Source organism: Excalfactoria chinensis, chromosome 5 (genome assembly GCF_039878825.1).
Source record: "Excalfactoria chinensis isolate bCotChi1 chromosome 5, bCotChi1.hap2, whole genome shotgun sequence".
NCBI lineage: Eukaryota > Metazoa > Chordata > Aves > Galliformes > Phasianidae > Excalfactoria > Excalfactoria chinensis.
In genome coordinates this window covers 34,373,200-34,400,051 of record NC_092829.1, presented here as the reverse complement: position 1 = coordinate 34,400,051, position 26,852 = coordinate 34,373,200, and the positions used below count along the sequence as shown (strand labels likewise).

Sequence of the window (26,852 nt, the reverse complement as noted above, 5' to 3'; positions counted from 1 at the left end):
AAGGGAGAAGCGGAGTTGTGCCCAGAAATGCAGAACCTGTCAAAAGCTGAAAGGAGGTCAGAGGAACACACAGTGTAGCAAACAATTGGACATAGGAAAAGCCTCCCCAGACACCTAGGACGAGGCAGGCCCTGTGCTGGCTTTTTCCACACAGAATCTCTTTGGGCCAGTGACTGGAGAACGAGGTCAGAAAGAGCAATGCAGAGAAATAAGCTGCTGGACAGCAGGGAGAATCATGCCATTCAGCTCAGGAACCTGCCTCCAACATGTAGTGAAAACAAATCGTGAGCTTCTACCAGAAGCAGGAGTGTGTGTGTTGATGCAGGCAGGTCAAGGCAGCCTAGAAATCCTTCTTCTAATTCCCTCCAAACTCAGCACACAACCAGAACCCCTTCCCACACAGAGCCTCACCTCCTGCAGCCTCTCAATTTGAGTCCGGCACAACTCCAGGTCACTGTCACCTGGAACCACGATGATCCCCAGCGGCACAGCTGCACAAAATGGGACACATATACAACTCAGAGAGCAGACTGTGCCTGATCCCCAGTACCTCACACAGCTCAGCTGCAGGCACTGCTGGACTCGGAGTGCAGTTCCCACCCCTCTGCTACTCAGCTGGTCACTCACAGGCTTCCTTCAGCTTTTCCTTGTCGTAGTGCAGTGCCTCGTAGTCTCGCATGCTGATTCGGCTCACTCGGATTCGCAGCCGCTCAGGCACTGGCTGCTGGCTGCATGCAATGGGGAGGGAAAAGAAAAGGGATCAGAAGGTGTTAACCCACTTTCTCCTTATGCACCTTACTCTTCCAATACAGGCAAAAGACCAGCTTCTCCAGTATGAGGCTCTAGCCACCCTCCTGCAGCCAGGGCCCTTCCCAGCTCTGCCTAGAGAGGACCAAATTGCTTCTGGAAGTGATAGATCAGTCCCTCCCCTTCTCCATCCACCCCTTCTGCTTTGGACAGGAGATGACTGATCTGAGGAACCTACTCGTTGAGCAGAGGCATGGAATTGCGCCGCTTGGTCTTCTGCACCATGTTGGCTTGGTTGCGCAGGGAGATGTGGATGCAGGAAGCTGCCAGCTTGCAGGGCTCCCCATCTACCTGCATGGGGATGGCCTTTGACGTGGTGAGAACCACCTGCCGGCACTGGCACAGCCTCTCTCCATGGCCACCCACCTGCAAAGCAGCCTGTGAAAGAGTCCAGAGTGAGAGCAGAGCACAGACTGAGAGATGGATGGGGCAAACATCCCCTGTCAGCCAGATGGTGAACTGAGTTCTGAAGGTTTGGGGCATGATCTCAGTGGGAAGGAATCCACAGAGATTTAGTATCCTGCCTAAATCTGAGGGAAAAGATAATGTCACACAAGCCAACACCACAAATGCACAGGAGAGGAACTGAGAAGCAGTGGGGCTGACATTCCTGGGCAAAAGGACTAGTCAGTCCCCTGGTTGCGAGCTACCACCAGCACCAACAAACTCACCAGGGATGTCATGGTGAAGCCAATGACTTCAATGCAGCCATCATCATGGCGCTGCGGCTCAAAGTCATGGTGCTCTCCAGGGTTGCCCCAGGGCATTGTGCCTGCACAGTATCTGTGAAGGAACAGTGAACCACAAATGGACAGGCATCCCCAAACCTGGGCACAGATCTGTTGGATGGCAGTCAGTAGCCCAGCGCACGAGGGAAGGTCCTGGGACTGCTCACCTGGGGATGTTCAGGAAGACCAAACACTGGGGCTTCAGGTCCTGGATCTTGGGAGTCAGGTCCGTGCCATCACACTGGAGACAAACACAGGGGCACTTAGGTTGCTATAAGGAAGGAGTCTGGCCCACCCTAGCTATCCAGGGTGAAATAGCCTCCCCCTCTGCTCCTCAAAGCGACCATCCTCCAAGTCAAGGGAAGGTGGTGCCCCAAGGAACACACCCTCTCCCCCAGCCCTAAGACACTCAGTGTGCTTAGAGCAGCTGCCCCTCACTCCCTACACAGTTTGCCCCCCTCCCTGGCCCAGAGCACTGCTGCACACTCACAACCAACTTGACGTGCTTCGCTAAATCTTTGGAGCTCCCTGTGAGGAAGTCGGAGAAGGCCGTCTGTCAAGGCAAGAGACAGAGTTAGTGCCCAGACATTCACTGAAATGGGCAGCCAGGAAGCCTGATACCCAACTTCAAACCCCAGCTGCTGAGAGGAGTAAACCCTCTCCCCGTTGACTGGCAGAAGCCCTCTTCTCTCACCCTCCCAAAACAACCTGATGCATTCCTCTTGCCATTTTGCCTACCAAAAACCTTGGGGCACCTCACAGCTTCAGTAACACACCCAAGCATTCCTTGCCAGCCCAGTTCTGGCTTTAGGGAAGGTGGGTTTTCTCTACTGAGACACTTGGGTTACCGGAGACAATTTCAGTTTCAAGCATAATACCGATATGACTATTTATAGATAACAGGACAGGGGAGATAGGTGGGAGATGTGAGATGGTGCAGAGCAGCACTTGGCCTTCAGTACTGCTAAATCACCAGTCACCCCACCACTTGGGTAGGAAGGTATACTGTGGGTGAGGGGACAGACAAATAAATAAGACAACAAGATGCTCTGGAAGGCATAATTAGCCAGGGAGCTGCAAATGGCTCGAGGTTTAAAAAAATAAAAGACCAAAGTAGTCTGAGGACTCTATAGAATGGCTTCATCCTTCCCTGCAGGAGGGCCAGCCTGCCTTCCCGCAGCCTGAGAACAATAGTGGCAGGAGATCAAGGGAGCAACTGTACCACAGGCCAGAGAGAAAGCTGTAGCACCAGCAGTGTCTGCAGCCAGGCAGAGCTGCAACTCCCAGTGCTGCAAACCTTCTCCAGCACCTCTCCAGCTTCAGGCACAGGGCTCAGCTTAGGTGTATGCAAAAGACACAGTCATTCAGAGGAGCGAAGTGAGGTAATGGACAGGAGCTGGGGCCATGCCTATGTTCCAGCTGAATCTACACGGGCATGCCTAGATACCCTCATGCACTCACCCCAGCATAGAACATTTTATTCCGAAACCGACTGTTGAACTTCTCTGGATTGGCCTCTAAGGAAAGGAGAGAAAAAAATCCAAGTTATTGGCCTGAACATGTAAATATTTTTCTCGCTTGCTCTCCCCAAACATGGCTCTCCAGCCAGCCTTGGCCAGGACAGTTCCCAGCTCACTGCCATTGCACACATCCCTCTTTCCCTCAACAATTCTTCTCATCCCTCTGATTTCAACTCTGTTCTGGTATCAGTTCTCTTGTCTACTTTTCTGAGGAGCATTTATAATGTGTCTCAGAGGTGTCCTGACTGCATACACACTGCAGCCTTACTGCACCCTGATGCCACGTACCTCTGGATTCATGAAATTCCAGTGTCACCCGTGCGTCAAAACCAAGGCTAAAGTAGTTATTAAAGACATCCAAGGGAAGCTGAAATGGAAGGGAGGAACAAGGTTGGAAATCCTCATGCTGGCAGAATGAGGCTGCCAGTGTGTGGTCACTGCAAAGACAAGGCAGTCATACACTGTGCTCATGAGGGTGAGTGGGGACTAGTCATCCCTGCAGGACACCACAGAGGTGACCAGTCTGAGGTGGTGGGCCAGCTCTTTTCTGCTGTTCTGTTCTCAGTGGCCTCATGGCACTGGCACAGGCCTCAAGGCAGGACAGGCAGTGTCCAGGCACAGGAGTCGCATGGGCTTATGGCAGCACCCAGCCCACCCGCTGCCCTGCATAAGAGTAGCAGATACTCCTGTGGAACAGGGGACTAAGGCAGAGAGGAGACGTTCTACCTTGTCAGTAGCTGCCTCATCCTTTTCCTCAGGGTTTGCTTCAGGGTTTGCTTCCACATGGAGGTTCCAGCGATCAAGCTGCACAATGTTCCCATCTTCCACATGTGACAAGATCTTGGACAGAGGCTCATCTGTGTAACCCTAGTGAAGAAGAGAATCCGGTGAGTCTTCTATCTGCCTCTCAGGGGCATCTCAGAGACAGTGGACTGCGGAAAACATCTCAGAGGACAGTATGTGAAAAAGAGTTTCTACTTGAATGCACAACATCCAAATGGGACTCTACATTTAAAAACAATGCATCTTCATTCTAGAAATCTCCTAAAAGTTTGAAAAAATTATTGCCTTTATTAATGTCCTAATATATTATAATCTAATTCAGAATAATTTGTATGTCAGAACAGTCATGTCCAAAAGGCACTTATTTATTGGTCTGCCTTTAGGAAAAGTTGGTGCGAATGCACCAAAGTACTCTGTCCACCTCCACCCCTGGCCACGGTTGGCTCTTTTGCCAGTCACTTACCCCACCCCAGTTCAGTGTCCTGGCCAAGTCATTGCCTGTCCCCAGTGGCAGGATGGCCACAGGAGGAGGTGGGTTGAGGCGCAGCTGGTCTAGAATGGAGAGTATCCAGCCCACCTGTGAAAGAGGGTGAAGAGGAATATTTGGTTATTTCAGAGAACAAGAGGCAGGTGAAGGTGATGTGGAGCACTAGCCATAGCCAGAGAGGCAGAGACAGGTTTCCCTTGCCACTACTGAGGCTATTCACATTCTTTAATACTTCAAATGGGTGCGTCAGGAGATATCAGAAGCCCCAACAGGGACACTGTTCCCACAAATGCAGACACTCCACACGACTAGACCACCTGGGAGCTGTGCATGAGGGGATCCACAGTACCTGGTGCTACCAGCCGTATCACAGACACAATGTGTATGCTTTGCCTTGTTCTGAACTACAGTGAGAAGAGCTGCCAAAAGGGTATTGCAAAGGGTAGTGTGGGTGTGAAGGGGCTGGGGGACTCACTGTGCCATCTCCCCCACATGCCAGGATCCGTAGGTTGTGGACCTTGCGGTACAACTCCAGCCTGTGGAAAGCAAGGAGGGTCAGGAGGGGAGGGCACAGACACTGTGACTGCAGCCAGGAAAAGGTGTTACTGCAGGGGTAAAATGAAGTACAGCAAACAGTACTCACGCCTCCTTGGGACCGCCCTGGCTGAGGTCAAAAACTTGCCGTGGGTTGAGATACCACATGAAGGACTGGATGATCTTGGCTCCCTAGGGGGATAAGAAAGATTTCAGGTAACAGGCAGTTCTCAGCGAACAGCGGGAAGAAAGCCTGGTGACAAGTCAATACAGAGGTGTTCTGGGATACTCAGGCAAAGTCTAGGTTAAGAGGACAACATTGGAAGCAAACAGACAGCAAAGGTTTCTTTTCCCTTTTGCAGCTACACATTACCAAAACTGTTCTGAGCTCTCAGTAGCCAAATGGCAAAGAGCTGCCTTCTCAGGGAGATGATGGGCAAGGCCATACCTGATTCCCACCACTCTTGGGGTTCACAAACACCAGCAAGGGCTTCATGAGAGGAGCTGGCATGGGTTTGATGACAAAAGGTTTCCATCTCCCTTCCTGCAAGAGACACCACAGGCCCATTAAGAGACCTAGTGAAATGCAAACTCCTACCTCCAGCTGAGCCCTAACATCACATAGGTCAGGAGTGGAAGGTAGAGAATATCCCCACCACTCCATAAACCTAATAGCTAAGATGTGCCCTGCCAGCAAACATAACTCACCTCCCAGCCTTTCTCATCTCTGTGACAACCTATGAGATCTTCATCCACTCCCAAAACACTCTTTGCCCCAGACCCCTTCTCCTCTACCTTGTACCTCAGTGCAGACCCTGAAAAGTGCTCTTATTTCCCAGTTCTGCTCCTCACAGCCCAGCACCTCTACCTTTCCAACACAAGGTCACCCCCATCCCCTCTTATCTCTTACCTCAGCACCCTTTTTGCTGGATTTTCGCTTGAATGATGTCCTCTTCTTTTTCTTACTGGATTTCATTGGATTCTGAAAAAAAAGAAACCCAAACATTCTATGAGGAACTGCTGGGTAAACAGGAGCTATGCAAAAACACATGAACTGCTATGCCTTACCTGGGGCCGTCGGACCCGCAAAATCCATGTGGGAGGAACAACGACAGCAGCATGAGCCCCTAGTGAGCAGGGCTCTTCGATGTGTTGCAGCATGAAACATGACACTTTGCTGTGATACTGGAGAAGCAGAGAAACAGAGAAAACTCAGCCTACTCCATTTCTCCTTCCAGCTGCCCTGTGCCAGTGAAAGGAGAGCTGCAGGAAATGATGCAGGAGTTTTGTAATGGAAAAGTGCCTCCTAGAAGGCACTAAGAAAGCTTCCCATAGCAGCTCCCAGCTATCTTGGTGAGAGTAGCTGTAGTGGCAGGCTGCAGAGGATAAGCCTGGGGGGTCCCAGCAAAAAGCAGAGGTCATTAGAGCAGATGTTCAATGGGGCTTTGCTCACCGCTTGCTTGCACCAAGAACAGCTGATGGCTACAATCTCCTTACTGTGGAAGGCAAACTTCTGCTGGAAACCCTGCGGAGAGAAGGATAAGAGGCTTAGGGAATTCCCTTACAGCTTTCTACCATCCAAAAGAACTTTCCAAGATACATAAACAAAGAGAACATGCCTGCAGCTGGAGCCCTCTAGATCCCTGTCAGATAACCCCAACACACTACAGCACCAGGGGGGTTGCTGTGCTCTTTGCAGGAGCATCTATATTGCCTAGGAATGGTGAGTCAGGAGGAATGGTGAGTCCCCTCTAGGACTGATGGGGCCCAGGGAGAGAACAACTTTGTATGAGTAGCACTTATGTAGTGCTTCACTGTGTGAAACAGGCCATGAGTCTTGGTTTATCCATAGGCTGCTCCTGCCTAGCAGGAATAGCAGTATGTTAGGCAGGAATTCTTTTACTTCCCAGTCCTGCTACTGCTCCTTGTTTGATCTTAGCTCCCCTTCAGGCTGAGGAAAAACACACCAAGAAGCCTCTCACCTTGCCACACTGCCGGCATTTCCCTTCCTGTCGCCTCCGATGCACCCAGTGATGCCGGACAACTATGGGCTAAAGGGAGAATATAAAGAAAAAAAAAAAAGTGAAAGTCCTGACACATACAAGGACACAGGAACAGGCAAGAGGAACAGACACAGGCCAGACAGAACCTTTGCTCTTGCAGCAAGCCTGCTGCCCATCTGCAGCAGCACCTAACCTCTACGAAGGCAAAGCCAAAGAACTTAGGGGCACAAGACCAAATTGTGGTGCTCACAGAAGAGGAAATTAAATCAAAACAAGATAAAACAAAGAACCAAATCAGAAAGGAAGCATCAGAAATTGAAGATAAAATCACAGAAAGCAAACAACAGAGTGGGTAAGCAGTACACTATAATGTTACTTTGGCCATAAATCACATCTTTATCTCTTAATATCTCTGACCAGATAACATGAAGTGAAGGGTAAAAAAGATGCCAGTGCAAAGTGAAAATCCCCAGTGAGACACAGTTTCTGCACACAGCAAGATGATGGGAGTGCCTGCAGCCAAGTCAACTGCCTGTTCCTAACAACAGTATTGTTCAAGGAAAGAAGCAGCCCCAAAGCCCCCATGCCCAAATCACCCTGCTCTTCTCCCCATATAAAATCCTGCTGACCTGCTGCAAGGAGAGGAACAGAGTTGCTCATGGGTACCTTCTCCCTGCCCACGGCCTCACTGATGGTAGAAGCAGGGATACCTCACAGTGTGGTCTTTGAGTATTGTAGGGGGACTGACCCAAGCAGCCAAAATTCTGTAAGAATGCTTTTCTATGGAAATGGGAAGCCCCTAAATAAACTGAGGAGTATTGGAAAGAGGCTGGAGGATGAGCCACAAAGGCTGGCAGGTGCTTCACCAGTGCAGCTCAGCAGACAGTTCCCAGGCCTCAGCTTGCACCCACTACATTACAGTGCAGACAAAACAGGTCCAACAGCACCACCATGGGCACCTTCCATTGCTGTACGGAGCACCGGTAGCATCCAGGGCAAAGCTGAGTGACAAAGCAAGAACTGAGCCTGCACTGCCCCCTGCCAAACCATGGGAAACTTGGGGAACTGCTGCTTGCAACAGCCTCCTCTATTGACTTGGACATCAGAAAGGAAAGGTCCTTTGTCCCACTCAGGAAAAGCTGTTTGCATGTTCCTCCCATGCAGATACAGGAGCTATATAACATGCAAAGCAGCAGATGCTTTGTCTTTTGCTTGCAATCTTCCCTCTTCTTACACTCAGACTGTACTGCTGCTTGGCAAGGAAGCATTCTTTACTGCACCTCCCCTCTGGAGCCAGAAGGCAGTGCAATGCCAGCACTTTGACAGGCAGCACGCTGGCAGCAGCTGATCCCTTTGCAACCAAACTGTAAAGGCAACAGCTCAGCCATAGGCAGCATCCAAGGCTCATGTCTCACCTCCCGTACATTCCGAGATCCTGACTCCCTGAAGGAAGGTTTGCAGCGGAAATTTATCTGTGGATTGAATACATATGATAGGAATCAGTAAAATCACCAGCAAGAGGAAACCTACTGGAGTTTATTTTACTATAGCAGAACCTCTGGCAATGTTCAGTGCTTCACTGCAAAACCCACCACCTCTGTCACTAAACAAAATGGGGCCAGGAGTCCCAGTCAAGTAAGAGAGAGGAATGGCCAGTATCAGACTGTCAGAGCTTTGCAAGCCACAGAGAGGCTTAACAGGTTTTACTCACTTTCTCCAGCTGTTCTATGCAGGGTGTATGCACTATGATCTTGCATGCTGCACACTTACGCCTGGAGAGAGGTTTTTGCTGGAGGATGAGAAAATGGGAGGAAAAACATGCATGTGAACAGCAGGGTAAGGAGGCCAGAAACTCAACCACTTCTCACACTTCCTTCATACATTTCAGGATGTAAAAAACAAATCCTACAGGAGTTTCATACAATCTAGACACCTTGCTAGTTACAGGATTTAAGCATGTGCCTAGAGCAGATGCTCTTGAGTCTGCAGCACAACAGGGAAGTGCTCTCCCACTGACAAAGCAGACCTCGGCCTCTTCTGACACTGCCAGAGAACAACACAGGATGTTTGGGAAGCACGTTTGTGGTCTGGCCCAGTGCTTTGGCTCATCCAGTGTCAGTATGAGGCTAGGGGGCAGGCATACGGTGGCATCAGTGCTGCACATCCAGCACCATGAGCAGGATTGAGTCTGCAAGCAGGGAGAGAGAAGTGCAGCTATGCTGCTGCAAGGCCTGTTGGGGCTCCAGTACAGCATGCAGGGACAGGAGACAGCAGGCCTGTGTCTCCACTCATTCTTCCCCTCTGTTGTAAGGTTTTTCCAGAGAAGCTAAATTCAGATTCTTCCACTAAGCATGTGTGATTCCAACCTCTCCCTGCAGTGACCTGCAGCTGCGTGCAGCCCTGCACTGGGCACCTGCTGCAAACTGAATGGCAGCACTGGTAGACACTGGGCATGCAGCGCTGCAGCACACAGAGACGGGAGGAACACGTCTTGCCAGCTCCCCAGGTCCTCACTTCTCCCAGCACCAGGGCATTCTTGGTCTCTCCGCTGGGTGGCAGCACAGCACGCAGCTGAGGAGCACGCAGGGGATGCAGCTGACCCCAGGCGACTTACCAGCAGCTTGGCCATGCAGTTCTGCTCCCCAACATAGCAGAAATCCCCAGAGACATTGGTCTCAAACCAGATGTGCTCCCCATAGACTGCAGTCTCCTGAAAGACACAAGACAACGTGTTCCTCTGAGCATCCTCAAATGATCACCCCGTCCCTAAACTGCTTTGTGCCAGGGACAAGTTATGTGATGAGGTGGGAAAGAAGTGGAGCTGGGTGTTGGCAAGGCATCAAGATTCACTGCGAAACCAGGGCCAACATATGCACAGATGAAACCTCACAGAGCTGCTGCCCACCCCCTGGAAATAAGACTGTCCCAGGAAACCAACTCTCCCCTTGTTCAGATCCCGTAGCAAAGATCTCCAGCCCAGCTGCAAAATGTCCTGCACAGAGGTGCTGCTTCCAACACCTGAGAGGAGAATCTGGGGAAAGTTCACCACACGAAAAACAATTTCCACCCTGTGACCTAACAGCACAGCTTACAGCCTGCCTGGCCTTGCCCATGGAGGAGCAGGGGCTTGTCCTGATATTCAGCCCCAGCCACCAACAGACCTCCACTGCCAGGAGCAGAGTTGGAGGAGGAACAGCTGCGCCACCCTCCCGGGGAGCTGCCTATGCCTCTCCTTGCAGCACCAAAGGGTGCTGCCAGCAGCACAGACAGTGGCACCAGCTGGAGGAACAGTGGAGGCCATAGAAGTGTCAAAGCCGAAGTCACTTGGGAAGCCCACTGCATCCTGGCCAGGAGCCTGTCCCACGCAACGCCCAGCAACACACACCACCACTTACGGTCCAGTCCACAGTGCTGCGTATCTGCCTCTCTGACTCGTTCCTCAGGGCTAGTGCGGGGTTTGGCTGGGCTACCATGTGCTGGAGGCTGGACTTGGCAATAGCTTTCCTAGAAAACACGGGAAGGCCAGCTGTTAGCTCAGGGGAGGAAGAATGGCGTGTCAAAGCCCACCGGGCTGCCAGGTAAGAGCCCCAGGGTGCTTCCTCAGAATTGTTGTGGAGCCTGAAGAAGCCTTTCCTGGTACACATAGCCCTGCCCATCCCTCCCTGCCCACCACAGCCTCCCTTCCCACAGCATCGCCTCCTGCGCACCGCCATACATACAGCAGCCTGGGGCTCCAGCCGTCGGGGCAGCAGGCTGATTCTGGTCCCAAGCACTCGGGGAAGGCAGCCCCTGTGCACTGCTGGGCCAGCCACCGCGTGCGAGTGGTGGCCAGCAGCCCGGGCCAGAGGACATCACTGGAGCGGCGGCGCTGGCTGAGGCGACGGTAGCGGCCCGGCAGGCCATGGGGAGCCCGGCTGCAGCCGACGTCGGTGGGCAGGCGGTGGGAGAATGCGCGGCGCAGGCAGCGAGGGCCCCTTGTCAGCAGCCTGGCCTGCAGTGGCCGCAGCCGCGGCAACACGCTCAGCCAGCTCTCCTCGGCCCACCACCTGCCGCGATCCAACCTGCCATCGCCATCCTCTGTAGACCAGGAGTTGGTGGCATCCCCGGCACCCTCCTGCCCGGTGGGGAGGAGGCCGGCCAGCAGCACGGAGGGTCCCAGCATTGTGGCACTGATGGCTGGCGGGCAGCCCCCGCGCTGCTGCTGCTGCACAGCGAAGCGGGGGCTGAGGCACGGCGGTGTGGTGCTGGAGCGACGGCGGGGAGCATGGCGGCGGGGCAGGGGCAAACAGGACAGGGCTGGCAGCGGGGCCCCCGAGCCGCGACGGCGCTGGGCAAGTGAAGCAGAGGGCAGCCCAGCCTGGGAGCGGCGGCGGGCCTTGCCCGTGGGCACTGCCGGCACACTGGTACGCCGTGGGCCTGGCAGCCCCTTCTTCCCAAAGTGCCTCTTAAAAAACGTTTCCATTATGCCTGGTGGTGGGGTGCTGGCTGTTGACACAGAAAGCAGGAGTTAAATAGGCTGCCCACAGATCTGTGGAGCTGGCGATGGCCCCCACGTCTGCAAAGCAGCCAGAGTAGCTGAGCTGAGAGCTGGGTCCTATTGTGTTGGGTCCAGCCCCTGAGACCCACTGGGAGCATCTGGGCCCCTCTAGTTCAAAGCAAAGCTCTTCTTTAAGGCAGCCTATGCTTCTTCTCACAACTTAGCCTGAGGAAAACACCCTCAGAATCACATGAGAGATCACTCCACGGATGAGCTCCTGCCCTGGCAAGGCCATCCCTACTCGCTGCCCCATGCTATCTGCTCCACTGGTGCTGGCACTCCTCGTGTTGCAGCTGTAACAGTTCCGCACAAGCAGCAGCAGGCCCACAGAATTTGTGGCAAATGGAAACTAAGCACTAAAGAAGAAAAACAATCAGGCACGTCAAAGCAGGGCAGGCACATTTAGTGGAGCCTGGCTGAGAAAGTTGGAGCGAAGGAGAACTAGGAAAATTGTCCTATCTGTCCTGCTCAAAACTTCCCTCTCGTTTTGGAAAGAGCTTTAACGGGTCTCTTGACCTTTCCCTCAAAGCTCAGTGTGTTGCCAGGACGTTGCAGCTGTCTGTGAAAAGCACAGGGCCACAGATGGAAGCTGCAGCAGCAGCGGTTTCAGCGCTCTCAGCTTAGCATGCTAAGGTCGGAGCGGAAGGGGCCGACTGACTAGCACCAGCACTCCCATTCTCCAGAGCTAGTGCTTCTCTTCCAGCCACTGTATCAGGGCTCTATAGAGCACGGTAAAAGCAAATTCTGGATCTTCAATTACTACAAAGGTAGGAGGTGGAAAGGTAGGGCTTGGTTCTGCCTCTGGCCTGGTTATGCAAGGAAGTCTCTAGTCTCACTGCCATATCTGTACTCAGTAATATTGAACAAGGAGGGAAAAAAATAGTGATGCTCTCCAGTAGTATGTGCAGTTCAGAGAGCAGCATTAGGGGAGTTACAGCCTTGCTGAACTGAAAGCAAAAATGAAGTACCACCTCCTCGGAGGGATCTCTCAAGTTCCATCACAGCGAGTAATGCATGTACACCCATCCCCACCCAGTGTCTAGCAAGTTATCCATCACACCACCAAGGCCCACACGGCTTTTCCAGAGGACTTAAGCATGTCTTGTTGACCAGCCAGCTTCCAGCCTGTCCCTGTCACCGCAGCACCCCATTCCTGTCCCTTTCTCCCCAACATCAGTGGGATACTGCAATGAATTGCATCATCACCAACAGGTGTTAAAAATGACATGAACAAATAAAACATGTTAAAAACCAAAACAAAACCACGAGAGAGAGAACTGCCTGAGTGTGGCAAGCTTGGCCAGCTCAAGCTGCTGGGAGAGACACAATTGTCCACCTGTGCCCTGAGTGAGCTGAATGGGTAAGGTGCTTCTTTCTGTCCCAGATATTCCACCAGCATGAAGCGAGTGCAGTGCTTGCTGAGTTGCTGCATTGGGCAGGAAGATCTCTCAACACAGCTTCCTTCCTTCTCACACCACATTCTCATGAGGAAACCTGCTAGAACACCCTTGGCTTGACATTTACGTTTGGTTACTGGCTGATTACGGTCTTTTTTATCTCCAGAGCTGTCAGAAAGTGGCACATGGACTCACGCTCCAGACATCAGCAGTGAAGGTTACTGCTGGGTAATCATCTGACAACCCATAACAGCACCACGTGGCAGCAGCTCAGATCTGATGGTGAAGATATCCCCATTGCTTGCAACTGACTTCCAATCCGAGCTCAAAATGGTACAGTGCAGGCACTGAGAGCTGCTGCTGACAGTGCAGATTGACTGACTGGAGTGCCCAGCACTGATGCGCACCATCTGAGCTGCGTGCAGAGTGGTTGGGGAACCACACACCAGGAAGCTCTCTGCTGAAGGAGAGCTGTGTCCTGGCAGCCCCTGGCCTAACACTACTGACATTTCTGTGACCTCCATGCTTCTGTGAAAAGACTGTTGGTAGTTGAGTCACAACAGAGAACAGCTCATTGCTTCTCTACAGGCTGCATCACTGGGCTGTTAGCTCGGGGGGCTGGCTGGAGGCAGCCTGGCATCTGCAGGGTAGGAGGAAAAGGAAATACTGTTGCACGCACTAGGACATCAACACCACTTGCATGCAGCTCTACACTATCATTTCAATCTCCTTCTGTGAATAAGGAAGGAGTCAGCTTGTGATCTGCAGATGGAGCTTTTGGTAGAATTTTTTTGAATTAGACCCCTCAGAGCTCCTCAGCCTGTTGTGCTCCCTGCCTCGCGCTGGTGGGCTGAGAACTTGCTGAAGCAGGAACGTAACCCGGTGTGTGCTGCCTTGCAGAGCTGGGGTGGAGGAAGGTGCTGCGGGAACTCCCTGGGCTCTCAGAGAAAGATGCAGCCCTGTGCTCTAAGGACAGACCTAACCTCAGAGGCAGGATCTAAATGCCCTTGGAAAGCCAAGCAGTGACCAAAGAGGGAGAACTTGCATCTTGTGACATCAGTGGACACAGAGCTCATGGATCGGCTGATATGGGCACCCTGACCACCCAGCAGCTATCACTCCCCTGGTGGTGACAGCAACAAAATCAGGTTGATTTCTACACCTGACCACACCGTGTCCCTCAAGGCATAAGCTCTAAGCTCTACCCACATCACAGAGAGTTTCTTGATATTCAGCTCCATTACTTCGCTTTGCTCCAGCAGCCTCAGGCAAATCTCTGGGTACTGTGCTGACCATGCCCTGTGTGTCCTCACACAGAAGGATGCAGTGCAACACACTGCTTGGTCCTCTTGACTGTGCCATTGTTCCCCCCATCCCTCCAGCGGTCCGGTGTTCTCCTGCCAGTGCCCAGAAGAAAATGGATGCCAGCCAAACAAGCCTCAAAGCCTAGAGAAAGTCTAGACTTGAAAAAACCATCAGCTCCTCCAGACCTTTCAGCAAGCCTCTTGTTAGTTGATTGGAAAGCATTTTTTTCCAACCATGGGGCTACAGTGAGGGAAATGAGCCTGTGTTTCACCCTTCTCCATGACGAGACTCTATCCTGGCTGAGTCTGCGAAGCAGTACTTGCTGTGGCAGCTGGGTGGGTGCTGTGGCACCAGAGCTGGCATCACGCAGACAAGAGCCTGTCTCAGTTTACAAGCTGTCCTCCCCAGCAATGACAGTGACTTGCACAGCTCAATCCTGGGAGGAAGTGTTACTAACAGTCACCTGCGTGTGATGCCAAAATCTCCTGAGCTCCATGAAGCCTTGCTTCCCATCCCCAGCTTGCATGCTGCAGAGGAAGTGCCTTTGCTGGACTGGGAAGGGAACGTGCTGGTCAAGACATGGTGCAGCCTTCAGGGCTGTGGTTGCAGAGAGGTGAGCAAGTTCCCAAACTCTGCATAGATGGTTTCTACCCAAAATTTCCACTCCAGCTGTAATCTGTCCTACATCACAATCCAGTGGCAGAAGCTGCACAAGGGGCAGGGCTATGAGAATGAGAGCTCCAAGGCAGAAAGGTCTGAGAATAGTCAAGGCACAGGCACATCAGCTCTCAGACCAGAAGTGAGGGTGCAGACAACCCTCGCTAGCATGGAGCAGGACAGCAGCAGTGACTGCCTGTGGGCTGCATGAGCCATTGACAGCTGTCACAGTGGGGACAACAGCTTGTTTCCCAGCACTGTCAGCCCCTCTGCCTTCCGATTCATCACTGCAGCTGATGAGTGAGTAATTCTATTCTGCTTGCAGGACTGAGATGACCAGAAACACATCCGTTCAAACCACAAGCCTTTAACAGCGAAGTGTGATCTGTGGGTCATGCTTACCAGCGCACACCCGTGGCAAACCATGGCCAAGGACACCTTCAGTTGTGTCATCACCTGAAGGCAGCAATATCAGCTCAGCCTGTGTGTGCCATGAAGTCTCTGTGACAGCCTGTGACACTGCAGCACAGACAGAAGGGAGCACCAGGGCGCAGACCCAGCACAACCGCTCATCCAGAGAATGAGGCACAACGAAAGCAAAACCTGCAGCCTCCTGCTGCACACATACAGGCCACCTTGCAACAGTGCCAGCATAGGGACCTGATCCAAGAACCCGCAAGGTCTGACACGTTCCATACAATGAATGGTAATGGGATCCCTGCAGACAACGGCCAGAGGGAAAACTCACTCACGTGCTCTCTTTCAGGGGACAATAATTCTGCAGCACAACCTGGCACCCAGCTGGTAGCAAGGACTTGGTGAGAGGGCATGGGGTCAGCACCTTCCTGATGGCCAGTGCCTGTGGCAGATGACCACACTAAGGACGTGACCAAGCTTTACAGGTAGCCACTGCTAACCATAACTCCTTGCCAGTTTCAGCCTTTCTGGGTGCTCCACCAGGAGCTGGGGATGCCATGAGCAAGCGGGTTAAAGCAGGACCCTCACTGCTTCCTTCCAGCCTGTCAAAGAAAAGATGACACCCATCTGTCATACTGCAGCCCCTGTCCCTCCACACTGACAGCTTGTCCCCAGAGGACAAAAGGCACTGCCTGGAAGCATCTTCACTGACATTTTAATTAGGAGCTGTTGCAAAATCCCTTTTCCCCAAACAACCAGAGCAGGAGGGATAGAGGCAGCAACAGGATGCTTGCAGCTGCCTTGTGCAGGGCTCAGAGGCAAGCGGGAGAAAGGAAATGCAGCTTTGCAGTTTCTCATGGGAAGCTCATCCAAGGAGCAAAGCAGTACTGAAGGAGCCACCCAAGCCCACACAGCGATTTGAGTGCAGTCCCCAGCGCTTGGCCGTGCCTTGACCAAAATAAGGCAAAAGGGACCAGCTGTCCCACCTCCTGGCAAGCCCTTCACAAGATGCACAACCAAGTGTTCCCGAGGTCAGGCTTGCTGAGAAGAACAGGGGATGGGAGCAGAAGAGTCTGAGGCTTCTTTTTTGTTGTTGTTGTTTTTTAATACACTTCTTGGCATAATCCCACCTCCTGCTGGTGGCAGCTCCATCCTGCCTCTCTCCATGCTCTGACCCCACCACTCCTTTGTAGCCATATGGCGCCCAACATGACCCACACCTTCCCTGCTCCTCCTGTCCCAGATCCCAGGCAGTACCTCGAGGTTGGGGCCTCAGGGAGGGGGGTTCAGAGCACGGCACCCTGCCCAGTCCCACTGCCAGGTTTGATGTGCCGCAGGCCTGCTTTAAGGAATACCTGCCAGGCTAGCTCAGCCCCTCCACTTGTGCTTCATAAAGTCAAGAGTTTGCCAGCCCTAAAGCTCAGAGTAATCTTCCCATTACAGCAATGTGATTTCCTTCCCAGAGCCTATGGAAGATGAAGTTTTGTCTTCATTTAAACTAAAGCTGTCTCCTTGGAGGCTCCTGGGCTGAGCCTGCACATTCATATCCCTTGACAACTTTCCACCATCATAACATTATGAAGTTTATTTGCCACTGCACTAAATAATCTGCCTCCTGGTTATCCAGAAATTGGGCAGCACTGATTTAAAGAAGCCGCTGCTGTTTGGTTTCTATTCTGAAAGCCAACCAGCCACAGTGACAGCCTGGGAAGGTGAATTATCCTTAATGAAGTGCAGAGGGCGAGCAAACATCAGAGAGCAAGGGTCACGCAAGAGCAGGAGATGGGGCAGCAGCAGTTCGCACAGTTTCTATTTTGGTTTCATCAGCATTGCCCGTGGCCCAGGGCAATAAAAAGTTCCCTATCTCTCAGAGCTCCTTTTGCAGAACAGCAAAGCAGCAGCGGCTCAGGCCAGCCTTGGCAATTTGGTTGGGCCATCTGTTTCTGTAGCAGATGCTCACAGCTCCATGCCTCCCTGCTTAAAGGGAAGCCAAGTCCCGCAGTCCAACTGGCACTTCTCAGTTCCCCCTACATGTGGGAAGCCAGGGGGAAGCTCCCCAGCATGGTGTCCAAGCAGGGGACTGCACAGCAGCCTGAGGGAAGCAGGATGAAACAAGCACAGGGAAAAAGCTCCAGAGCGAGGGACACAGAGCAAAAGCAGATATGCAGCTCCCAGGTTGGGAGGGGGGGAGGCTGCACAGACCTCCCAAAGGCATGGAGCAAAGCCAAGGAGAGACTCAGACTCTCAGCTATAGGCACTGATAATGTGGAGATGAGGCTGCACACCTGCAGCAGAGGAGCAGAAGGGTGTCATATTGCCCCCAGTGAAAGCACAGGGTGTCACCAGCACCAGGACAGATGTCAGAAGCCCTGAAGTCTGTTGTGCCCTCCTCAGACTATTCTGGGGACAAGTGGCTGGGTAGGGACAGCCCGGCAGGGCACAGGCTGACTCCCCATTCCATTGGGGAATAGGCAGGTTTCCTACTGCCTGCCTCTTCCGCATGCTGGTGGGATATAGCCCGTGCCTTACATGAGCAGCTGGAAACCCACTTCTGGCAGGGAGAGCAGCAGCCACTAAATGCCACAGAGTTGGGTTTCACGGAGCCCCTCTGCCAACCCCCTCAGCCCACAAAACAGCTGCAGATCACCCCAGCCTCTGGAAACCAGCACGACTGATCAAGAACACAGCTGATGGCTCAGGAGTCTGCCCCCCCTGCTTCTCCTACATTGTACATTAGGACATGCTGCCCGTTCAGACTGAACCCACCAGTTCCAGGCTAGCTCTCCCAGCCCCCCCTTCTCCCAGCAAGCACAGCCAAAAGCAGTGAGGTGCAGGAATGAGGAGCAGGAAAGAAGGGCAGAGCATGAGGTAAAGCCTCTGTGACCTGATCCAGAATGGCGCTGAAGTCCCCGCAGGTGACGACAGGGCAGCAGTAGCTGCGGAGCAGCGGCGGGCCAGCCCTCCCCGACCAAGTCCTAGTTTGGCGAGTGAGTGCTTCACTGCTCCCTCCGCCTCCTCCCTGCTCTGCAAACCCTGACAGCGCTCATTAAAATAACCAACTGCACTTCCTCTGCGCACAGCCCCAGTCAAGACTCACCCCCGGTGAAGGACACACAAGAAATGGGGGCCCAGAAAGAGAAGGGATCCCCGGCACCCAGCTGCTTGTCCCCTCGGATCTGAAACCCTGGTTTGCCCCTGCAGAACATGCAGTGCTGGGTGAGTGTGGAAGCACGGGGCTTCCCTCTGGCACAGGCACTTGGAGGTGACACCCTAAGGTGATGTTTCACAACCAAACCCTTTCTGTGAAAATGGGATGCAACAGTTTCCCCAGAAGCCATTCCCTCCCTTCCCCTTAGAGCATCCTTTGTGTAGCCCCAGGAGCTGGCAGGAGTCCATTCCCTCCCCGTGCTGTGGCAAGGGCCATGCCAGTGGCCAAATGGCTCTGAGACACCCACAAGGAAGGAGCCCCAGACCCCAAAGCAGCGAGTGCTGGTGACCAGTGAGGGTGAGTCACAGCGGCCCTGCAGCTGGGACCTCCTCGTCCCTTCACACCCTGCCTCCTCCCGGCTGCTCGCTCCCTGCATACATGTCATGGCTAAAATTAGAGCCAGAGAGCTCTTTCTCCGCGCGGGCGTGCGAGCCTGAGTGTGCTTGGACCGTGCCCAGCGCTCTTTGGGGACCGGGGAGAGAAGACAGTAAAACGACAATAACAAAACGTCAACAGAAATCGCTGCCAGAGCGGCAAAGGCGGGCAGGGCCAGCCGTCCTCCTGTGGCTGTGCTGCCGATGGGTATCACAGGAAACCATTAATCAGAAGGGAGCTAGGCCTGAGGGTTCCGCCACAGCTCTGTCACGCAGGTGGAGCACGCGGCCTTTGCAAAGCGGTGGGAGAGTTCACATTAGCAAATGTCAGCGCTGCTGTCGGACTGTTTTCAGCCCTGCTCTTGTGCTGTTGGCAGCCGGAGACACCCGTGCAGGCGGCAGGAAGTGTCTGCTCGCTGAGACCAGCTCTGTCCTCCCTCTGCTCAGATCCAGCAGCTCCTGGCACCAGGCAGCTTCCTTCCTCCTCCCTCCCCAGGGCCAGATTCCAGCTCTGCCCTGACCCCACGGCAGCAGCAGGCAGAGGGACAGCTGCCCCCGGCAGGCACCTGTGCCTCAGCTGACCCAGTAGCTGCGGTGCAGGCTGCAACAAAAGCCCCTGGAGCAGAGTCCTGAGATGTCCCTGTTGAGATCTGCTTGCTGGGGCTTAACGAAGTGCTTTCCCATTGCATTTACCACAGAGGAAATCAAAATCACGATGTGACTAGCTGTCCTGTCCCTGTTAACAAGCATTGAGCTGCCCATAGCCCTAAGCCCAACTTCCCGCTGGGGAGATGCACCCAAACTGCACAGCAAGCAGCAGCCATGGCCAGGCCCTGCAAGAAAGGAGCAGAGCCAGAGAACTGGGGGAAGGCTCAGCGCTCTGAGAGGCCAGGAGCCCACACTGAGCCTGGGGCAGGAAGGCATCTTCTGTCCCCATGTCCCCAGCCTCCACTAAAACCCCATGACTAAGTTCCAACTCATGGGCCCAAAAGGCACTTGTTGGCTTAACTGTGACCCTGTTGCTGGTATCTAGTCCCATCTGCAGCATCACTTTTACCATGTAGCAGTGTTATTCAGCCTTTTTCTGCCCATCCCATGTACAGACTGAAATAACTCAGCAATGCTAAACCCATCACTTCTTGGTTTTGCAAAAGGTCAGCTTGTCCCCGTTACAAATGGTAGGGCAGGAAGAGAAGTTGATTTTTTCCTCCACCCTTTTTTCTGTGATTGCCTTCCGCATGTCTGCCCTCACGTGTTTCCTCCTCTCTCCCTCATCCCCATATCCTCTTGCTCACTTGCCTCACACCCTCTGATGGGCACTTGCACAGTGAAGGAGACCCCAGGTGAAACATCACCGCTGGGGCAGCGCAGATTGCCTTTGGGATGTGGGCTGGCGCCCTGCAGGGTGGTAATCACAGGGCCACCTGGCTCTGCTCACTCTGTTTCACTGCTGCCAACAATCCCCAGCACCAACCTTACTGCTTCAAAAAGCATGGGTTGCGCAACAGATGCTCCCACCCAGGAGCCACATGGGGCATGAAGAGCCCTTGCCATGAAGGCCCAGCTGCTGGTCACTGCTCTGCCACCTTTGTCTGCCTAATCCCAGAGCACTGGGTGCTCCCCTTGCAGAGGAGAGGACAAAAAATGCAGCAAAGGCCCACGAGGGCCTGCAGAAGGGCCATCCCACAGTACTCAGACCAAGCAAGTGCCACGAAAAGATCCTTAAAAGCTCTTCCCTCTGTAGCAGCCCTCCAGTACAGAGCACAGAAGAGCAACCATGCCCTCTGGTGTTCAACCCACAGTGCTTTGGGCCTCTCCAAACCCCACTAACATCAGTGTGCAGGAACAGAGTGGCCAGACTGGTGCCACTACCAAATCTCCACCTGCAGGAATACAGCACTGCTGTGCCTAAGGGCTGGGAGAGCTGGACACTCTGTGATCAGAGGCAGCATGCTGGTGACACGCAGGATGTTCAGAAGCCAGAAATGGTAAACAAACCTTTAACAGGCCAACGTGCCACAGGCCACGAGGGCACAGGGAGCAAAGAAACCCGCCCCATCCCCTCGCCTCCCTAAGAACACTCACAAGCCCCCTCCATGGTTAGTTTCAGTGCTGGCTCCCACACAGCAACCACACAGCAGCAGTCACAGTTACCTCCCAGGCCTGGTTTCCCACCCCAGCTGGCATGCTCAGCTCACTGAACTTGGCTGCTTGGCCATCCAGGTAAGCCAAACTCAGGTCATTCAAGTGCTCAGCTAGCATAGGGCCTGGTGCTACAGCCCTCATGCCCATGACAGCCAGAAGATGGAGGAAGAAACCCTCAGCATGCCTTCACTGGACCACCAGCAGGACGGGACTGTCACATTAGCAGAGGGAAGTCCGGCAGCGAGCTGCCCTCGGGTACAAGGTTAGTGACACACACAGCAGGCAGCAGGCAGCAGCCTGGCTTTCGGTGGCCTTGGTTAGCGCAGGAACAGGAGGGTGACGTGGGGTGAGACGTGGGTGGAAGGGAGGAGAGCTCTCTCTCTGCAGCAGCTGCTGGAACTGCACAGCCTGTGCAAGCCAATAAAATGCCACGTACTTATACACGGCTGGCCGGTGCCTTATCCTTCGGGATCCCCATCGGCCGGGCTGGCTGCCAAGGAGACAAGGGAGGACACCTTTGTGGGGCAGGTGGAGTCTGGGGACACAAAGAGAGTGGTCAGCACGCCCTCCCATCCATGCCTCCAGCCACCCAGCGCACAGTTGCCCTGGCAACGTCCCTCATCCCTGCATGCTCTCCCCACAAGCCTCAGAGTGCAGCCGAGGTAGCAGCACCTGTATCACCTCCCCAGCTGCCAGCCGTGGGGTCTCACAGGCATTCCTGGGGGAGGGTGCAGTACCCTGCTGGAGAGGAGAGGCCTTGCCTAGCACCACGCTCCCGCTGCTGGGGCACAAACCCAGGCCAGTCACCTCAACCCCAGGGCCAAAACAAACACCACAAGAGCCACACACAGCCTGCTGCCAGGGAGCTGCTGCGGGCAGTGGGACAGCCAGAGCCCAGGTACTCCCGGCACCCACACTCACCGCTTCAGCTTCTGATACCCCCAGGCCCATGGCTGAGGGCAGAGGAAGCGCAGCTAGGGGACCATGGCCACACCTGCAGCAGGAGGCAGCCGTGCCTCATTCCTCTTCCTCCTATGCCCCGCACCAGCTGGGTTACTGGCAGCTTTTGCACCAGCCGCCAGCCCTGGGCAAGGATTTGAATTTCAAATAAATTATGAAGGCACTTGACAGACCTCACATGAAGGAGCATTGTTTGAGCAGGGCAGGGCAGGGTGGCCTGCCCGCCCCAAACCTGTGTGCAGACAACCCTGCTAGTGGGCACAGAAGGAGCAGTGAGCAGCACTGGCCAGGAATAAAGCGCTGCATGACCCAGCGTGGGGGGGCAGGACTTTCTTCAGACCGTGCCATGGGACGGGACCCTCTCCCGTGTGCAGCGGCAGGCAGGCACACAGAGCCCTGCCAGCAGATCTGCCACTTAATCCTGCCATCTGCCAGCCTCCATTGGGATCAAAATCCCTGCAGAAAACAACCCTACCACGTTTCAGCGTGCCCCACGCGATGTTCCCTTGCACGGTGACCTCGCGTCTGTGTGGTAAGAGGCTTAACACTGAATCCCAGCTGGGCCAGGACGGCAAGGCAGGACGAGATACAGATAATCTGATGGAGAGGGAACTTTCACACGGAGGGGCTGCATGTGGCTGCGCCCCAGCCCCAGGGCCTGACTGTGAGGCAAGATCAGATCCCCGGCAGTTTAAGGTGCTCCTGCCCTGTGGTTCCCCATCTTCCCCACACTGCTGGGGAGTGCGGCCTCTGCCGCAGCCCCACACCTGGCTGCCAACGGCAAATGAGAGATGGGCCACATCGGCACCCACATTTCCTGTGGGAGACGAGCTGCGCCAAAATGAGGGGAAAACCCTTTGTAACGAGCCTTTTTGTTAGCTTCTCTGACTTCCTGGGACAGAAAACCAGTGGGACCGCGTGACTTTCTGCAAAGCCACAGCATATTTTGGAGCCTGAGAGTGCTCCTGCCCCACAGAGATGAGCTGCAGTCAGCCTCACCCAGACAGCATGACCTGCCAGTGGGCAGGGCTGAGCAGGAGGCCCAGGCAGACAAGAACGTTGGGGAGCAGAGGAGGTCCTCTGGGTTAGCAGGACACACATGTGACAAGTCAGCCAGAGCTCAGAGCTCACTACAGATCAACCCCCTCAGGCAGCAATGCCCAGATCGTGGGCAGGAGGAGAACACTGCTGGATGCAACACGTGCATCTGACGTGGAGCGGGGGACTCCATCCCCTCTGCCCGCCTGGCGCAGCCTCGTCACATGTGCTTGTGCAGTTTCACCACCTACTCAACGTCCTGACGCGGAGGAGGGAAAAGCGTTCACAGCTCTCAGAGCGAATAAAGCTGCTGCCATGCCCGCAAGTTTCAACAGAAACACGAGGAAAGGGGACTGTGTTTTTGCAACACTGGAGAGCTGGCCTGGGGAAAGTTCCTGGGCTCAAGATCACCAAAACAGAGGCACTTATTCCTTCAGAGCCAAGTGCCAGCTCCAGAACTAGCAGGACAGGTTTTGATGTTTCCACACCCTGTCCATGACCCCAAGCAGGCCTTGCATCCGAGCCTTACATCCAGAAGGCTCTGGGGAGAAGCACCTCACCTCCTGCAAGCCCCCCCAGGCTCTCTCGAGAAGGATGGCTTGTGGCCCCAAGGAATCTGAGCCCTAAATCTGCTTCTGAGCTCAGCACCCAGTTATGCAAAGAAGCAAGCGTGTGGCTGAGAGCAACTCTCATGCTTCAGTTCACCAAGTCACCTGGGAAAAAGAAGCCAGGGCTGCGAGGAGAGCAGAGTTGGAAGTTATCCTCAGAGGCTCTGCCAAGTCTTCAGAGAGACTGTCTGCTCCCTGGGCATGGCAGCTTGATGACAGAAAGAAATCCCACGCTGCAGCCCTAACTGCCTGCCAGGGCTCAGGATGCATTTCTAAGAGCATCTCTGCTTGCCCAGAGCCTGTTCTTGCCCCACGAGCACCTGCTGTTCCAACAGCCCAGCAGGACCCAGGCAACCACACAGCCCCAACTTCTCTCCCTTGTACTACCTGCAGCTCCAAACGTTTCCTCCCTGCAAAGACCCGCATTGCCCCCCAGCTCCTCCTTTGCTTATCCCTCTTCCCATCATTTCATCCTCCGGAACAGAGAGGATCACTGTTATTTGTCTCAGCCCTTTTCTGAAGTGACACATCCCTGGAAGGGACACTCCAGCTATGAATCACATGAGAAGTTCTGCCCCTTTCTCCAGCTCTACTCTCCAGCAGGCGGCTGGTTTGTGCCCTGATGTCAGACAGGGGAAGGAGAAGAGCCAGGATGGAGAGAGCCATGAGGATCCAGCCCCTGCCAGCAGTGCAGCAACGCACTCTGCAAACACAGGTGGCTTCAGCTGGAGCAGCTGGGGCTCTCACAGGGCTGCTAGCCAGAGCTAGCCCTCTGCCTGCCCTCTGCCTCCTGCAAGTGGAGCAGAGCATGAGGCTGGCAGAGCTGAGAGTGAGAGGTTTGCCAGCCAAATCCAAATCTGCATGTGTGGAGGAGGAGGAGGCATCCTCTCAATTGCTCAACGGCAAGCTGGCAGCGAGGTGCTTTGTGAAAAAGCCTGTCCTGAGGTAAGGTTTGCTCCGGCTCTGACAGTGTGCTGATTTTACAGCTCAGGATCCTCACTGCTGCCACAGTTGCCTGCTTTGCCATTGAAGCACCTGCAATTTACCCCATAGCAGAGCATATCTACCACCCCTGTGTGAAAGCAAAGCAGGTTCTCAGCCCTGTGTCCAGCTCTTGGGTTTGGGCCAGTCGGGCAAAGGGATGACAAGTTCAAGAATACACGGTAGTGCCACCAGCACAGCACTGGGGGGAAGGCCAGGCAGCAGCCAACGCTCCCACAGGTGCTTCTCCCCTGGCTCTCACATGTCGTCAGCATCAAGCAGAAAGACGAGCATCGTCCCAGAGAAGTGTAGGCGGGTGCTCAGCTCTGTTTCTCGAGTGCCGTTTACCCACATGCTGTGCCACCCACAGACCTTCCCAGGGCAATGGCGCACAGCCCCCAGGCTGGGGGCAGGCCCAACAGGGCTTTCAGCCACCATCCCATGCTCTCCAGGCTGTGCTGCCGATGGCCTTGCCACACCAGACTCACCATCACATATGAGTACCCAGTGGGGGGCATGTGGTAAAGACCCCGAGCCCCACTCAGAGACTCACATCAGCAGCTCACCACTCTGGCACTGGGAACTGCAGGAGGTGGGCTGTGTCCCCAGCATGGTGCTTCCTTCCCAGCTGGAAGGGGTAAACCGTGCTGTTCACTTACACCAGAAGAAACAGGGCACCTAGGAAGGAAATTTAATCCCAACCACCTATTATCTGATTGGCTCCAATCTCTTTATCAGCCCAATTAGAAGAATTACCCATCTGTGGCCCGGATGCATGTATTGTGCACTTGTCTCTGTCAGCTCTGGAGCCAATTACTCCACCCTCCTTTAAGGCAATTATCAGGTACAGAAATAAGTCTGCTTGCAAAACAGCAGGCTAATGTGCTGCAGGCAGAACTCAGGGTCTCATCTCCTATTGCTTAAAAACCCCTCAGGATTCACCTGCAGTGAGATGTCTGTGATGCACTGGGTGCCAACCTGGGGACAAACAGGTACCATGGGTTTCCAACAAGACAAGCAGTGTCCAGTACTGATGTGATCTCCTGTTTCTTGAGTCTGCCACTCAGTGGGCTGCACTCAGCAAGCTGTATCTTCTGCTGCTGTGGCCCAAGCAAGCAGTGGTCTTGACAGAACGTGTAGGCAGGGCTGAGCGGCATGTCCCCAGCTCAGGAGACTTTTCCTTGCAGCTGGGGCTCCCCAGAGCAAGGCTTCATCTCCCAGTGCAAAGTTTCCTCTCCACTTACTTCAGCCAAATACACTCTGGCTAAACTCCAAAATCCAAGGAGGTGCAAATTTTTTCAGCAATCGCTGTTCAAAAGCATTTTGGGGATAGGGACTGACTATGCTTCTCCAAAACAAAGGAGAATAACCTCTTAACCCTGCAGTTCCTTCTAGTGAACTGGAACTCGGAGCTACGTTCAGCTCCTCTGTTCAGGTGGGCACAAATTCGGCAGCTCTCAGCAGCCCACAGCCAATCCTCCTCCGCACCTTCAGCACGCTTTCTCCACTCAGAGGTGTGCGTGGGGACTTCTCCCTCCCTCATGCTCCTTGCAAATCTCTTCATACACCCCTACAGCTTTTCGCAGCTCTGAAAGATGGATTTGTCATCCAGGGGGGAAACCAAGTCCCTCTGTCAGAGGAAGCAGAGGAAGAAAAGCATCCAAACACCAAACAATGTGACAGGCATCTCAACCCATGCTGCAGAATGTGCTGCATGGCCCAGATCTGCGTTTCCTGCACTGCATGCACCTGCACTGCACAAACCCTCTGTACAAGGAGAAACTGCCCTCTGTATGCTCCACCATGCTCTGCAATAACGGCTTACACAAAGAAGCAGGACCCTCCAGGGGCCAGAAATACCCACTAATATGAGGGAAAGGACAAAGACTGTTAAGGAGCTCCTCATGGCCACCGCCACCAGCTGTGAAACCAGAGCAGAGAGCAGCTCTCGCACAGGGTGGAGCGACCTTGCAAGCCCTTCGCTCCCAGCTCCTGCGTGACTTCACAGGGTGTGCTGTGGGGGCTGAAAGTGGGGCCCTTCCCCTTTATTTAGCACTAGTGAAACCACACTGGGAGCCCTGCATACCGCTTTGTCCCCCCTGTACAAGAAGGATGCTTAAAAGCTCATGGTCAGCAGAGCGACATCAGGAAGGATGAGGCAGTTTGGGCCAGACGGTCACCCCAGAAGTCCCTTCAGAACTGACCTACTGTCATTTTTACACATCTCTGGATGGTGTAGTCACCTCTTGGCTTACATGGGTTGAGCATCCCAAAAATCAAGTGAGTGCCACGAACCTGAGGACAAAGCACTTGGAGAACACTCAGTAAGGCAAGCCCAGAGTGTGGTTCCGGGGCTCCCTGGG

General features: G+C 54.0%; 1 protein-coding gene across 6 annotated transcripts in view; it reads right to left on the bottom strand.

The window, feature by feature from the left end:
- Window positions 1-26,852, bottom strand: part of DGKZ (diacylglycerol kinase zeta) — a 42,227-nt gene that overhangs the window by 9,587 nt on the left and 5,788 nt on the right. For 5 of the 6 annotated variants that reach the window (XM_072337211.1, XM_072337212.1, XM_072337215.1 and 2 more), the window contains exons 2-22: window positions 10,258-10,366; window positions 9,477-9,572; window positions 8,574-8,651; window positions 8,278-8,334; window positions 6,842-6,910; window positions 6,313-6,384; window positions 5,928-6,044; window positions 5,770-5,841; window positions 5,308-5,403; window positions 4,969-5,051; window positions 4,801-4,861; window positions 4,302-4,415; window positions 3,782-3,922; window positions 3,344-3,422; window positions 2,997-3,052; window positions 2,026-2,088; window positions 1,703-1,776; window positions 1,479-1,590; window positions 986-1,185; window positions 628-728; window positions 412-491 (exon numbers count right to left, since the gene is read on the bottom strand). In XM_072337211.1, coding sequence (XP_072193312.1) covers window positions 412-491; window positions 628-728; window positions 986-1,185; window positions 1,479-1,590; window positions 1,703-1,776; window positions 2,026-2,088; window positions 2,997-3,052; window positions 3,344-3,422; window positions 3,782-3,922; window positions 4,302-4,415; window positions 4,801-4,861; window positions 4,969-5,051; window positions 5,308-5,403; window positions 5,770-5,841; window positions 5,928-6,044; window positions 6,313-6,384; window positions 6,842-6,910; window positions 8,278-8,334; window positions 8,574-8,651; window positions 9,477-9,572; window positions 10,258-10,366 — 1,930 coding nt within the window. Of the gene's footprint in view, window positions 1-411; window positions 492-627; window positions 729-985; window positions 1,186-1,478; window positions 1,591-1,702; window positions 1,777-2,025; window positions 2,089-2,996; window positions 3,053-3,343; window positions 3,423-3,781; window positions 3,923-4,301; window positions 4,416-4,800; window positions 4,862-4,968; window positions 5,052-5,307; window positions 5,404-5,769; window positions 5,842-5,927; window positions 6,045-6,312; window positions 6,385-6,841; window positions 6,911-8,277; window positions 8,335-8,573; window positions 8,652-9,476; window positions 9,573-10,257; window positions 10,367-18,059; window positions 18,079-26,852 lie in introns of those variants that run through there. The other variant, XM_072337216.1, reaches the window with a different exon arrangement.